Genomic DNA, 14,542 nt, shown 5'->3' with positions numbered 1-14,542 from the left:
GGGACGTGGAATATAAGGGGGTGAAAGAAAGAGAAACTGTAAAATTGTTAAAATGTTTTGATGTTATCTCTTGAAAATGTATTGAGACTGTTTAGTCGAGATGTAAAATGTAAAGAAAAAGGGAAACTTTTTTTTTCTGAAATTAAGCACTTTGTTTTAAGATGCACAATTTAGCCATTTTATTTATTTTCTCTAATTCATTTTAAACAGCAGCCCTATTTCAAATGTAGGCCTACTGTGTGTTTCAGTGTTAACAATAAATTTTGTTGAAATGTTTTAACTTGTATTTTCATTGATTTGACAGTCGATTGTTCGCCTTGAGGCGACTTATGTTGTGATTTGGCGCTATATAAATAAAATTGAATTGAATTGAATTGAATACGTTCAGATATAAATTAAAAAAAAAAAAAGGTTGCTTCTCTATCACAATCATAACGTAAGTTAGACATTATGATGTCCCGGACCTCTGCTTGAGAAGATTTTCTCCAACTGGACCTCCTCAAATTTTAGTTTAATACCCCTGATCTATAGGATAAGATGCACTTGTATGACCATTTGTTTTGTTGCGGTAGGATTCCAAAATAACATTTCTTTTCTATAAAGTAATTTAGCTTAAAGCTGCAAGGACATATTCCCATTTTAAAAAGAAAATGAACTATTGAAACAAAGGTGCAGGGTTTAAAAATGTAAATCCTTACTATACGTCTTCCTTTTCTGACCTGTTTTTGATCTTAAACTCCTCTTATATATCGTTGTTCTTTCGAATGAAACATCAAATTCATCAAATTTTAGGAAAAATTCATGTCTTATAGCCAACCCCAGCCCTCCAGCTTAATGTCTTCCACTAAGTGCTCATATAAACTACCGCCGATAAATGAGACGTGTGATGTCAAGAACGTGATCAGCAGCAGCACGCCCACCTGCAAAAGTCCTTATTATTTTTTTGGCAGAGTATAAAAAGCCAATATAATATTTTCATGGATAGAATCATTTTTTTCTATCACAGTCAGACTAAGTGCAAGAAAAAACTGAAAGATGTGTATTTTCATTTCATGAAATGACACAAAGTTCAAAGAGTCCTTGATTTATTCTTTTCTTTTTACTATTTGAAAAAAAAAAAAAAACAAACACACACATTCCTGGACCCAAATTGGCCAAAACTTAAAAAAAAAAAAATCCTAACATGTATTAGAAATGTTTTAAAAGAGACAGCTTTGTGAGTCCTGGAAGTCATACAGTGGCAGCAGCACCAAGATAAAGAAAAGCATTTGTGTATGATGAAATAATATATTAAATACATATCACAACAAAAATACACATTTCTGCGAAACAGTTTCAATTTCTAATCATGGAAAACTATAATGTTTTCAGTGGATTATTCATTCACATAATGAATGTAGTTGATATTTTATCACTGATTGCACATTTCCTGCAATAGCTGTGGAGTGTGTGTTCATTTGAATCAGTCACTTCTACAGTGAAGTGTTGAACAAAAAAATTCAAAATGACTAACTCGTGATTCTTCGTTTAAGCCTCTATCAAATACGCTTCCTATACGTTGATTCAGGAAGCCTGAACCTCATTGCATTAGTCCATTGTTGCATTGCTTCAAAAATATTGCACACCTGTGTAGGTCCTACCTTCCATTTTGGACAGAGATACACAAGCAGGCTAATAATTTCCACATGGGGCCAAAATGTCATTTTCTGTGTCCATCGTGACGCTGTATGCTACAATAATTTACCTCAAAACTGATTTTGTTTTTTGTGCTTACAACCTGTCAGTTTTCCCCACCGTTTTTGAACCACTTTCATCCACGGTGTTTGAGTACGGGTCCTGTTTTATTTCATTGCCTTCGTAGCTGATGTTATCATAAACTTGTCTCATGTGGCTGTTCGTCTCCGCCTTTTCCCTGTCCTTTTCTTTTTCCTGCTGGAACTGGAGCAGCACCGCTTTATTTACACCGGGACCTGAGAGAAAGGAGCACGACACAATGCAACAGCGAGACACTTAGTCTTCACCTTCAGTTTTAATAGTTTCTCTACTACACATAAAGAACCCAGAGGAAAATGATGTACGTACCGAAATAACTGAGCACCACTGGGAGGAATATAAGTCCGTGAGCCATTCCCAGGAGTGTAATGACAAGGTTCAACCGGAAGAAGAAAATCTGGATGAGCTGCGCTTTGGCAAACGCCAGCACGATGATGCCTGGCAGGTTAGTCATAGCAACACCAGCAAACACCTTGAGGGTGCAAAAAAAGGGAAAATTCATTTGAAAACATGTCTTTATTTTCCTTTTTTTGGTTCAAATTTTTCTTTAATGGGTGATTAACAACATCAGCTCTTGCTTTACTTACTGCGCTGCCCATTTTGGCTGTAGCCTCGATTGCTCTTTCCACACGTGTGGGCTTGGTGCTGAGTGCAAACGATCTCGTCATATGCGACACAAACTCAACAGAGATGCCCACCGCCTGCAGATTGCACAGAAGATGTGAGTTGGCCTAGACTTTCACTTTCATTTAAACCATCAAAAATGAATCTCTGCAAAGCACGGGAAAAATACAAAAGGCTAGCAAATTTAGTAAAAATATCCACACTCAGTTGATTGTATAGGTTGGTCTCCAAAGAAACCCAGTGATGCAGCTAATCAGCACCTGTTATTAGGCAGACTGGTCAACACAACGTCTTTCCATAACTGTGTCCGCACTTGAGAAAATGAGCCTCCTTCAGTCCCAATGATCTGATTTGCTCTTACCGTGACCAGATTGATGAGAGCCACTGCGTTATAGTCGATGCTCCACAGAGTCATGACACCGACTGTATCCACAACGATCATGACAATGGTGAGCAGATTGAGCAGGCCGGAGCGCAGATCCAAGCCGAGCAGCAGACAGCAGACCACGAAGGTCGGCAGCAGACACAAGGAGATGTTGAAGAGTCCCTCATTCACAATAGTCAGGTACTGCTCATAAAATACGTAGGTTATCCTGGAAGGAGGAGAAACATAAAACATTGATCAGAAAATACAAACCGCTTAAAGACGAAAACAACTTTCTGGCAGAGTGGTTGGAGCTGAGTTGCAGGGAAATGGGGAAAGCACATACGTGTAAGGGAACACTTCAAAGTCAGGCGAGGTGCCTGGCACGAGCCTCATGCCTTGGGTGATCTTGTCAGCAAGCTCCCTGGCCATCTTCAGGGCAGCGGTGAACTCCTGGGAGTTGGTCAGAGGCGTGTGGTAAGCCATGAACCGAGAGGCTGGAGAGACAGGGGGGTAAAAAAGGTTTTATTTCCTATTTTTTAAATCTGTTTTTGAATAAATAGAATCACTTCCACTGCTATGCGGTGTTTTTGGGGACCTACCTATTATTTCCCCACTTTCATCTCTTACCACTGCTTTGTCATACGCTCCTAGACCGCTGTTTAAAAAAGACAGTAAGCCATGAGATTTCCGTTTTGATGCTGGGATTTATTAGTGTGTATGCGCGCATTTACAATACAAACCCTTTGGAGCACTGCAGGTCAGGCCTGTTAGTCAGAAAGTCAGGAAGGTAGCGGTTGAATTGTGCCACAGTGGGCCTCACCGTATCGTTATCAGGACGTGCCAGACACCTTTTAGCACAGATGAAACCAGCTGTTAAGACAAATAAGAAGAGTAGGGGTTATTGAAGTCATGTCTTTGTTCATGTTTAGACAGTAACATCAAAAACTGCATGCAAGTATGTTTTTTTAATGCTTTTTTCATTTAAGAAATTCTCACATTCATTTGCAGGACAGAAATGTCCTACATTGGGACCGTTGGTGTACAGACGACAACATTTGGATTGGGGGTTCAACCAGTCAATGAAATCATCCACCCACGAGTTCGCAGGGATAGCCACATAGGATCTAAAGTTGAGATCATATAAATAATTATTTATTCTCATAATCATCAAATTCAGAAAAAGGTAAGAAACAGCAATACCTTGTTAGTCTGTTGCATTAAAAGTAACATTATCCAGCACTTCCAAGCAATAATTGATCATTTTATTCAAAATTGAAGTTTAAAAAACCACTTCAGTTTGTGTTTTAAGGGGTTCTGTGCTTGAATATTTGGCCATTTTTCTCTGTCTTTCTCTATGCTCAGTATGCTTCAGGAAGCTAACAACATGTAGCTACTTCAAATGTAATAATATCAGTCTCATACTTAGTAAATTTCAAACCATCTATCTGGATCTGGGATTATGTACTGAATATTTCTAAATAACTACAGCTGTGTTTAAGAAGGCTCAGCAGCACTTTCACTTCCCAAGGTTGCTGAAGAAGTACTGTGTAGATGAGAAACTGCTGGTTTGCCTTCTTTCGCTCACTGAAAGCATGCCAGCGTACTGTGTTACAGCGTGGTCTGCCGGATGCTCTGCAGCAGATAAAAGAAGCTACCCCCAGGGTAATAAAGACAGCATGAAAGCTCACTGGCTCCGCTCTTCCCTCCTTGGAAGAGACTGAAAAAGCAAGATACCTCTCAAATGTCTTAAAAACCCCTAAAAACAGCTGTCACACTGGATACTTGCTATTTGACCTGTTCCCCACTGGTAGACGCTACAGCTCCACCAAAACAGAGGCAAACAGCTCAAGCCCTAACTCAAGCAGGGTTGCTGTAATGCACCATGACACTTTCTATTTAATTCTTTGCTCCTTTTTCATTCATAATCATTCATTATCTTCTACTGAAAGGACTGACTTTACTGTGGGAATGACTTTGTTGTTTTACTGTGTGAATGGCTTGTTTTTATGCTTGGGGCACCTGCACAATTAGCATCTCAATTTAACTATTTTATAACACAAAGATTATTAAAGGCGTTCTGATACAAATCTTTCAGTTAAATTTATTGGAGTTCTTAATGATAGATTTATTGTTCCTGTTTTATGAGATGCTGTTTGCCAGCTGATAAGGCTGCTGATAAATACGGCTCCATAATTCTGCTTATCTTGAGGAAACAATTGTGTTTTGTTACCTAAGACGGTCTCAGTCCGATCGAATATATCAAAATGTAAAGTGTTTAGGTGAATCACAGGCAAGCTGGGAAGATTATTTTGTGCATCAGAAGTTTCAAATCTGTCAGAACACAGTTTCTGATTGCAAGCATATTTCGAGAATAATTATAGGGGATATCTCAGTGATTGCTTTCACTAACTGGCACTATCACTCAGAGACACCCTTCATCTGCTCTGTGGCAATTATGTTGCTGAGTTTATCATTAACTGATCTGACTGGAAAGTGTGTAACAGGTTGCTACTACGATATCAGCAAGGTCAAGGATATGTTGTGATGTGAAGGACACATGCAGAGTATCAGAACTGTTGCAAGCAACTGGTAGATACAGAGTTTAAGTGAGCAACAATGGTACAGAGTTTGCTTTTAAAGCTTAAAGTTTCCCGTGTTCGGATTATAAACAATAAATCCACTGACTCACCGTTCAGGGTAGTTTGTGGCGTACTGGATCTTCTGAGTCAGCGAGAACTGATCACAACCCACGCTGGAGCAGACTGCATTCATGCCCTCCACAGAGGTGAAGTTGAACCCCTTTTTTGTTACAAAATAAACAGGAACGCCAACTTCAAAGTACTTGTTCAGGTACTGGAAATAGGTCAGCATGTATGAGTCCTGCATCGAAAACAGAAATATCTTTGTGAACAGGTTTAACAGGAAGAAAATAGTGTCATTGCCATTTATACATAATTGTGCTAACTGACCTGAGGCATAGCCAGCTCCTGATCCAAACCCACTTTCACATTCATCATGAGGAATAAGGCTCCACAGAACATAAAGATGAAAACTACTATCTGAGGAGAACATAGAATAGAGTGAATTTATCAAACATCTGTTTAAAAACACACACATCTCATATGAGTTTGTGTTCATCTCATTAAATTTCATCTCGCAGGATTTAACATCAGTGAGACAGCTGAGGTCAGCGGTTTAGAATAACTGTGGACTGAATATGTTTTATGTTGTTGGTGAGGCATTACCACTATGATCCTGGTGTAGCGGTGCAGTAGAACAGGGGCATAGTATTTCTTCATGAATGGCATCAGAAAACCCTTATTTGGCTTTTTTGGACGCTGTTTTGACACTTTAATGCAACAGAGAAGTTCACAGCGGTTGTTGTCTTGGCGCCGGGCATCCAGGGACAACAGCGCAACAAAAGCTGTCATCTGGAGGGCAAAGTCCATGAGCACAGCCAGAGCAGCATATAGAGCAAAGGACTTCACTGCTGGCATAGTGGACAGGGCCCCTGAAACAAACATGGATAGAGGGTAACGCACCAGACAAAACACCAAGTCCAGCTTGGTGTAAAAAAATTTTATTACATTTTTAAAACTAAGGATTCAACTAAGGATATCAGATTATATACCTAGGAAGAAGCAGACAGACTCAGAAAGACTGCACAGGAGCATGCTGGGAGCCACGTTTCCAAGGACACGCCCGATCTGCTCCTCTCGCGTCTCGTGAGGCCTCCGCACATCTCTCTGGAAGACAGGAAGAGTAACTTAATAAAAATTCCACCATGTTAAAAAAATGGCACCATTGTACATTTATGGCACACATAGATATACAATACCTGGTACTCCAGAACAAAGATGAAGATGTTGTCAGCTCCCACGGCGAGCACCAGGAAGGGAACGACCTGAAGGATGACCAGTGAGGAGGGTATGCCAATCCAGGAATAAAAACCCATTGAGGCCAGGACAGAGCAGGCGACCACCAGGATCCCACCCAAACCAACCAGAAACTTAGAGTCCACCTACAGGACAAAGAGATGCAAATGTACAAACGTCTCAGTGAACCCATTGACATTTCTTTATAACGCTGTAGTAAGAACAATAATCCTGACATAGGCATACTGTATCAGCTTCTCCTTATCACGTACAGTAGGTGATATATACCATTCTATCATTTTTTCTCTCTGTACAGAAGCCAGTATAACCCAGGGGCATATTTTATGCTCACATTTTTACAGCAACAACTAAATTCATGTTTTAGCAACTTAAAAAAAAAAAAAAAAGCTCCGATCATAACGCTTTCAGCTCTTGGTCAGAGGGTTTAAAAAGCATGTTGTTTCTAGTCAAATATGGCTTTATTTGCCATGTTATCAAGGTTACTGCACACTATTATCTAATCTAGGTCAAATGGACAGCAGCTAACAGTTGCATCCAGCACCACACTTAAATGTTAGCAAAAAATGACATTATTCTGATACCAAATGAATGCACATTAACACTTATGTTAAATCCAAACTTAAGTGTTAAAGTGTAAGCAAACCTAACCCATAAGTGTGTATTCTTATGCTTTGCAGTTACTAGTTAGCATCAACGATGTTACCGAACATTTTTAGCATGCTAATCAGCACGAAACAAAACATACAGCTGAGGCTAACTGGAAAGTAATTTCTTTTGCAGATGCTAGATTTGGAAAAATGAAAATACTGACATAACTGTGCTACATCAAAATGTTTGGGCTCCATCCTGGGCAGACCATGAAGGTAGGTGTTAAGACATTTCACCTAAAACCACACAGGTGAAAAGGCAGAGTGTGGCAGGGTTTATGAACACCCGTTCAAAGACTAATGGCACTAAAGGGATTAACTGCTGATTTGCAAGTTGCAATACCCGGGAATACCTGATGCTACCCATTCTGCGGAGACGTACCAGTAAGCGTTTCCATGAAGAGTGCTCTCCAAGTGCCACAGCGATGTAAACGAAAATTACAGCATAGCTGATCATGAAGATGGGGATATCTTCTGCAGTTGTTCGATTGATCTCGTCCTCCAGAGATCTCTATTAACAGAGCAGAGAAGTGAGTGATTAGATGTGTTAAAGGTCACAGAGAGGCCAACTTAACGTTTCTTAGAAAAACAGCAACAGCAAGTCTTTATCAGTATGCCTGGTAATTGCTTCATTTTGCTTTCTTGAGCATTTTGATCTTTATTAGATAGGACACGACTGTGAGCAGGCAGGAAACGAGTGCAAAGATGGTGTAATGACACGTACAAAGGTCCCTGGACCACCTCAGACAAGTGACACGCGGCCAAGGCCTTAATGGATCTTTTCTGCTCTGCTTCATCACTCAAAGCATTTTACACCTCATTCACCGAATCACTTTTTTCTAAGTGATTCATTTCTATTTCACATTCACACACATGTGAGATTCTTACTCAGCACAAAGCATTGGGAGGAACTCAGAGTTAATTATCTTGCCCCCAAACACTTTGGCCACAAACCCTCAAACCTGCCAATTCTACTTCTTGAGCCACAGTGACTCACATAAATCACAGGTAACTGCCCCAAAATCCACACAAATTTCTCATTTGAACTTAAATTTTGTAAATATACGAATAATGCGTACTCATAGAGTTTTTACCTCTGCCATGTATGCAAAAGTGAAGCTGTTTTTCGGGTCTTTCTGGTATTCTTGGACAATTTTAAGAAACTCTTTCTCCCATTGCATAGCCACTTTGAATTTAGGGTCACTGCGAGCATAGTTGTTCAGGGAGAAGGTCAGGATGAAGGCCTCAGCACTGCTGAATGCATCATCTGGGAAAAGTCAAGTGTAAATTGTTCAAGTGAGTTAGAAGCGCCTTTTTGTGTGTTGTACAATAATTTCAGGGATAAAACAGTGGTTCTAAAAGTCTCTTACCCTCATATCCTCCCACAGCCAGGAATGGGAAGACTGGAGCTCCATAGTCAGCCATGCAGCTCATACCTAAATCTGTGATGTCTTTGAAGGACAAAGGAGAGCTTGAGGAGAAGTGGAAAAAGGGGGAGAAAGGATGGTTTTATGTGCCGGAAGGTGAAGTTTATAAAAATGAGCGGTGTTGGTTGCAGTTTTTTTAATGAATGCTTACCCAAGGCAGTAGATGAGGTGGTCTCTCCAGTCCACCTCTTTGGTCACTCCCAGCTCAGTCATGTTCACTTTAGCGTTAATGTGGTCTAGGCTGTTCTGGAAGTACTGTGGCAAGCTGTTGACTGCACAGTCAGTCAAGGAAGGGTTGTTGGGATTTAGCGGCGCAAAGCACACATCCTTCAAATTTGCTGTCCGGTTCAGATCATCTGACCAAAACTGAATATTCTAAAAACAGAATGAGGGGGGTTTCAGTTAGTCAACATGGAATGATGCACCTTTTCAAACACTGTCAGCAGTCAGCTTTGACTTTGAGTACCTGTATTCGTGTCTGGAGTTCCAGCAGCTCAATGATGAGCTCTTTGGACATTATCCCACTAAAGTTTTGCGGTCCAAACAGCAACGAGTCATAAATGTGGCTTTTTCTGCCTGGTGCTGTCAAGATTACTTGATTTGTCCTGTAGAAGGGATCAAAGTACGTGTCGTGGAATTCTTTCTCTTGGCGAGCCCGGCTGTTAGGGGCAGACCAAAGTTCAACTGGATCGGTGGTGAGTTTGATGTCTTTGAGGCCAACAGATAAAACAGCCACGACAATAAGAGACAGGAGGAGGACCTTGAAAAAAGATCAAATATTCTTCAGGCGTGGTGTCTTCGTCTGGCTAACAATATACTTTCTCTTAAATCCACTGTGTAAGGTAAGGTTAACGCAAGAAGTCAGAAATGTGCAAATTCTACTTCAAGTGGCTTTGAAATGGGAACATATCTATACTGAATTAGTAAATAAAATATAGATAATAGGGAATTATTAGTATTCTTTATATTCCAAATGTCACTTTGAACAATAAAAATGTAATCTTCCTCATTTTAGTCCACTCAGAGGATTTGTTGCTATAGCATAACTGGGTTTGGTATGAACAGCATATTATGATTTGACTTTAATTCTTCCACTAAAGCTAAAAGAAGGCCTAGTGGGTACATACGTCCTACTTTTACTGGATCAAAGTACTTACAGTGAGGGGATAAGAGGCCATGATGGTTCCCCAAATCCGGAACTGTGAGCTCAGGTAAGCCTGAGCAGCCAAGCTGTTTGTCTCAGCACATGTCACCTCTGAGGGATGGATGATCTTCTCAGTCACTTTATCACTGTCCTTGTCTTTGCCTTTACCTCTGTGTATTCCTTTCTTTTTATTTTTTTGAGATGCCACCCACCAGGAGACAGAGAGGTATAGGACAAAGGAAAGTATCAGGAGAATGAGCAAGATGATAGAAATTACAAGGTAACCATTGGCGCCCAGCAGTGTAAAGGGGCCAGCGACCGGTGAAGGAGGTAGCACACTTGGACACGATTCTTGGCAGTCCTGACAGGAGCAAACGTCCCCTCCTGTAGGTGTGGTCTCATTACACATGAGAGCGACCCCGTTGTAGGGAATCACACCTTCTGGCAACCCTGTGGTGTCTCCTTCTTGTATTATTTTAAAGTCGATGTCCAGAGGAGCCAAACCGTTACTCGAGTCCCCTTGGAAATCGTACCAGCGCTGGGGAGTGCATAGCTTTGACCCATAGCGACCACACATGGTGGCAATGGCATAGCCTCCAATCGTGGCAGGAATCCGGACATTTTTACATGACTGGAAGGAGGTATCAGCAAAAGTCTTGCCGATGAATGCCTGGTAACCCAACACGGCCTCCCTCGTCCTATTCTGCTCAGTGACATTCATCACCTTTGTGACCTTAACTGTTTGGCTCTGGTTAGGACTGCAGGTGTTGATGCAGTGCAGGTGAGCAAAGTTGTAAGCACAGGAAGGGCAGCGGACGAGAACAGCCTTGGACAGGGTCAGGCTCTTTTCCAGTGATCCCAGCTGTTTGATCGTACAACAAGCATATGTGCTGCTCTCTCCCTGGTCAAACATGGGGCACACCTGCAGCAGGAACAAATGTAATTATAAAAGGATTGTAACACGCACTTATTGAGAATAGACAGAAATCTACCTCTGCCACACTTCATTCAAACTTCTTCTCTTACAGCAGTTCACTCCACCAAGAAGAAGGATATACACACACCTGTTTGAGTATCTTGTAGTGGTCTCCAGTGACGAGTTTGGCACGAGTGTAATTCAGACATGGGACGATGGGTTCAATGAGGGTGTTATTTAGCAGCGGGTTACGACCACACTCATCATAAAAAACACAATATCCCGGCTCATGCTGGGCCTCTGATAGACTCTGCGTGGACGAGACGAGTTTTCAAGAGTAAGTACAATAAAGGCAGCAACAGCGCTTTTAATGTAGAGTCTGCTTAGAAATCAAAAACTTCTCAGCACAGATGTTCGATTATAAAAATTATTTTCCTACTCACAAACATTACAGTTAACACGAAGCGATAAGCTCAATGATATGTTTTCCAAAAACTTGTATAAGTTTGATTGTGTTTATTATAATGCCTATAACATTTTCTAAGGATAACTCGTAACATCTCACAGCCCTGTCACAATGACTCAAACGCTACACGGTGTCCTGCCAGCTCAGCTTCTTTATTGCCAATTTGCAACAATAAAATGGAGATTGTACTAATAAATTGCACACGTTCAAGGTTAATTATAACCACAAACTACATGCGTGCCTACAATACAAGATAAAAAAAATGTAAATACTAAGTACAATAAACTTTTAAAACTGGTGTTTGATTTCTGTTGGAATATAAATTGACTTTTATTTTTTATAGTCAAACACAATGTATTCTTGTAACATGCAATGTGATTAAAGGTGACTGTTGCCAAACCTACGGGGCTTAAAAATGTCATCTCTAATTTTTTACAGTTTAAAGCAAAGGCAAATAAAATGTCATGATATAAATTTAATCACCTTTAACACGAGAATAGAAATTTGGGGGAAAGTCACAAATGTGTGAAGGGCATTACCTTTGAAAGTTTTAAATATAATAGAAATAATAATAATAATAATAATAATAATAATAATAACAATAATAAAATGTTATATCATACTTTGCATGAGAGTATGTGAGATAAATATAATTGTGACGACTACATTTGAATGGTCAGTGATGTAAAATGTGTGAAACAGCTTTAAAAAATCCCCCATATAGAAAAATATTACATGCACATATTTATGTATGCATTATGCGCATATGTTTAACACAGTTTAAATCTAAAACCACAACAGTGATTTTACCTGAGACGCTGTTTGCACACCTTCTTCTCTAACCTCAACTCTGGACATAAAAATCACTACTTACTTATATTTATTTATTGTATTGCTTTTAATTTGGGTTTCTTATCTGCGAATGTACTATAAAAATACATATTGATTGCTTGTTTAAACAGTTATATTCATTTAGGATTTTAATTAAACGTTAATCTTTCTAGTTTTAAGTGCTGATCACAGATCAAATGATTAATACATTTCAACCCCCCCCCGCATCATGCTGTTAACTGAAAAAATTAACAGTATTACATCTTCAATATATTATAGAAACCAGTGCACAACTGCAATAAATTCCCCAATAAAAAAAGAAGAAAAAACTTACCACAATATTTATAAAAATGACAAGGGCTGCAAGACGCATCATGATTCCTGAGCACGATTCAACAACAGAAGAGTCAGATTCTTAAATTTCAGTAAAATAGGAGTGTAAGGAGTGTTTCACTGTTGACCTATTAGAAGATGCATTAGGAAAGAAGGTGAGAGGTGATGTGGGTAGTCTCTGTTGTCTGTCTGTCTGTCTGTCTGTCTATCTTACGGTGTTAGGGCTACGTAAGGAGAAACGTGTTCTGGTGTGATGTTGCTGCCAGCCAATCACGGGCGAAAGCTACCAGTTGCTCCGTTTGATAATTAACACAGAAAATAGATTTTGATAGGGTTGCTGGGGTGATTCAGCAGAGCTGGGAGAAACAAAATCCCACCCAGACGTCTAAGCCACACCTAGTTCTTCACTTGTGCTTCATCTTACATTGATACTTGAACTGATACCACCTGGAAATTTGTAGTTTTATTGACGATAGATAAACATTCTGAGTGATTTGAATCGTGTCAATCCCTTTACAGCAAGAAGCATGTGTAGGCTGTTGTTGCTTGTTTTCAGAGCAGTGCATGTAGGAAACATCCAAAGTACAGCACACTACTACTGAACCTTTAGACCATCATCAAAGTGACTATCTGATCTATGGGGTACAGTGAGAGAACAATACCTGTGTTCCTGATATGATATGATGGATCATTTTTCTTTAAATCAAAAAGTCATTTAGTGCTTTGAATGGTCAGTAGGACTAGAAAAAAACTAAATGAATACAAATATATTACTTTCAAGTCCAGTGATGGTCTGTAAGCATGCCAAGCCGACATGATCAACTTTGTAATTAATGCTCTTATCACATGTCAAGGTCACAGCTGAGATAAAGAAGAGATCCGATGGTCCAGATGCTATCGTCTGAGCTTTCAGGGTGAAGGTGCGTGAGCATTTAAATTTGTGATAAACAGACATGGTGCAGAAGATGGGAAGAAATGGCAAAGATATGAGGATGTTTATTGTTCTTTCGTGATAAGTGGCAGCATAACAGAATTTTGTAACTATTCATAAAGTTTAGGATTTATCAGCATCTCTGTCTATCTCGATTTTCAGAGCGATTGCAGCAGTTCCTGTGCAATTCCAGAGTCATAACGGGAGCAGGTTTCATTCAGCAGAACAAATCTATTTCTGATGCTACACCGTCCAAACGTTTATCACTAAATTATTTTATTCTCATTCTGTTATATCATGTTTTTGTGACGTTGGTAGATGCGGTGCACCCTGGCATTTATTCTTTATGAGCGCTATTTCTTAAAGGACTCTGCCCAACCATAAAATGATTTTGCAAAGATTAGCCAAAAATTAATAAGCCTCTCTGTTCTTAAAAGGAAAAACATCTTCATGGAATAGATTTATATGCTGCTGCAATTTAGACTTTTGTAAGTAATGACAGAGTCTATGTACATGTTTTAAGGTCCTATCACATTTTCTAGAATGTGCAGACCTGCAGAACTTACTGAAAAACTAACTTCAGGTAAACACTGTTCGGACTGGAAATCCACTATCACCGCTTCAATTGGTTCAACTAAACTTGCACATGAGTCGGGCTGGAAACAGCACTTTACTTCATATCATTCATGTTTGGTGCCAATCAAAGTGATTCTGTGGTTTGTTTGTTTTTTCAAATCATTTATATTTTTTATTTTGTTTTTGTGTGTTTATTTAAACCTGTTTCTTTCATTACCTTGTGTTTTTGCTGTGCATTCCCTTGCTTATATGAGAAACAACTGTGCAGACCTTGAGAAATTGAAAACATTTACTAATTTTGGAAATAAAAATGAAGAACATTTTAAAGTTAAAATTATTAAAATTATTAAATTAAAAATTATGATCAATAAATCAGGATTTGAAAGCAGTTCCTTTGCAGGACTGGTTGTTGTGCATGTTTTTTTTCCTTTTTTTTTTTCAATTCGGTTTCGATACTTTTCATGCACGAAAGACATGAACATAAATGTGATGTTGTCAGTAACCTGCATTTAAAACAAAATAAAACACCAGGACACCCGATTGTCGCATAGAAGGTGACAGCAAAGGACCAATAAATTAGTGGGATGACCCCCACTGGTGGGCAATCCAGC

At 39.5% G+C, this 14,542-nt stretch overlaps 1 protein-coding gene across 1 annotated transcript; it reads right to left on the bottom strand.

Moving 5' to 3' along the window:
* Window positions 1–1,770: 1,770 nt before the first annotated feature.
* npc1l1 (NPC1-like 1) lies at window positions 1,771–12,467 on the bottom strand. Its single transcript, XM_005729624.1, has 21 exons — window positions 12,426–12,467; window positions 10,943–11,104; window positions 9,892–10,800; window positions 9,201–9,494; window positions 8,886–9,109; window positions 8,678–8,778; window positions 8,402–8,574; window positions 7,690–7,818; window positions 6,603–6,785; window positions 6,396–6,510; window positions 6,010–6,275; window positions 5,734–5,823; window positions 5,454–5,644; window positions 3,761–3,888; window positions 3,505–3,634; window positions 3,364–3,419; window positions 3,108–3,258; window positions 2,759–2,990; window positions 2,361–2,474; window positions 2,083–2,245; window positions 1,771–1,970 (listed from the first exon to the last, which is right to left on the bottom strand). The coding sequence occupies exons 1-21, from the start codon at window positions 12,465–12,467 to the stop codon at window positions 1,771–1,773; spliced, it is 4,053 nt and encodes a 1,350-aa protein (XP_005729681.1).
* Window positions 12,468–14,542: the final 2,075 nt, after the last annotated feature.

The sequence above is a fragment of the Pundamilia nyererei genome, unplaced genomic scaffold, assembly GCF_000239375.1.
Source record: "Pundamilia nyererei isolate P.nyererei 1_Seehausen unplaced genomic scaffold, PunNye1.0 scaffold00033, whole genome shotgun sequence".
Classification (NCBI taxonomy): Eukaryota; Metazoa; Chordata; class Actinopteri; order Cichliformes; family Cichlidae; genus Pundamilia; species Pundamilia nyererei.
The sequence above is the reverse complement of the archived record's forward strand: the minus strand, read 5'-3'. Positions and strand labels throughout refer to the sequence as shown.

Bases quoted from the DNA above. Each gene is read 5' to 3' on its own strand.
- npc1l1 (XM_005729624.1), bottom strand. From the start codon at position 12,467: ATGATGCGTCTTGCAGCCCTTGTCATTTTTATAAATATTGTG. The intron at 3,889-5,453 runs GTGAGTCAGTGG...TCTCAACTTTAG, and splicing joins GCCACAAACTACCCTGAACG to ATCCTATGTGGCTATCCCTG. The intron at 2,991-3,107 runs GTATGTGCTTTC...TCCTCCTTCCAG, and splicing joins TTTGAAGTGTTCCCTTACAC to GATAACCTACGTATTTTATG.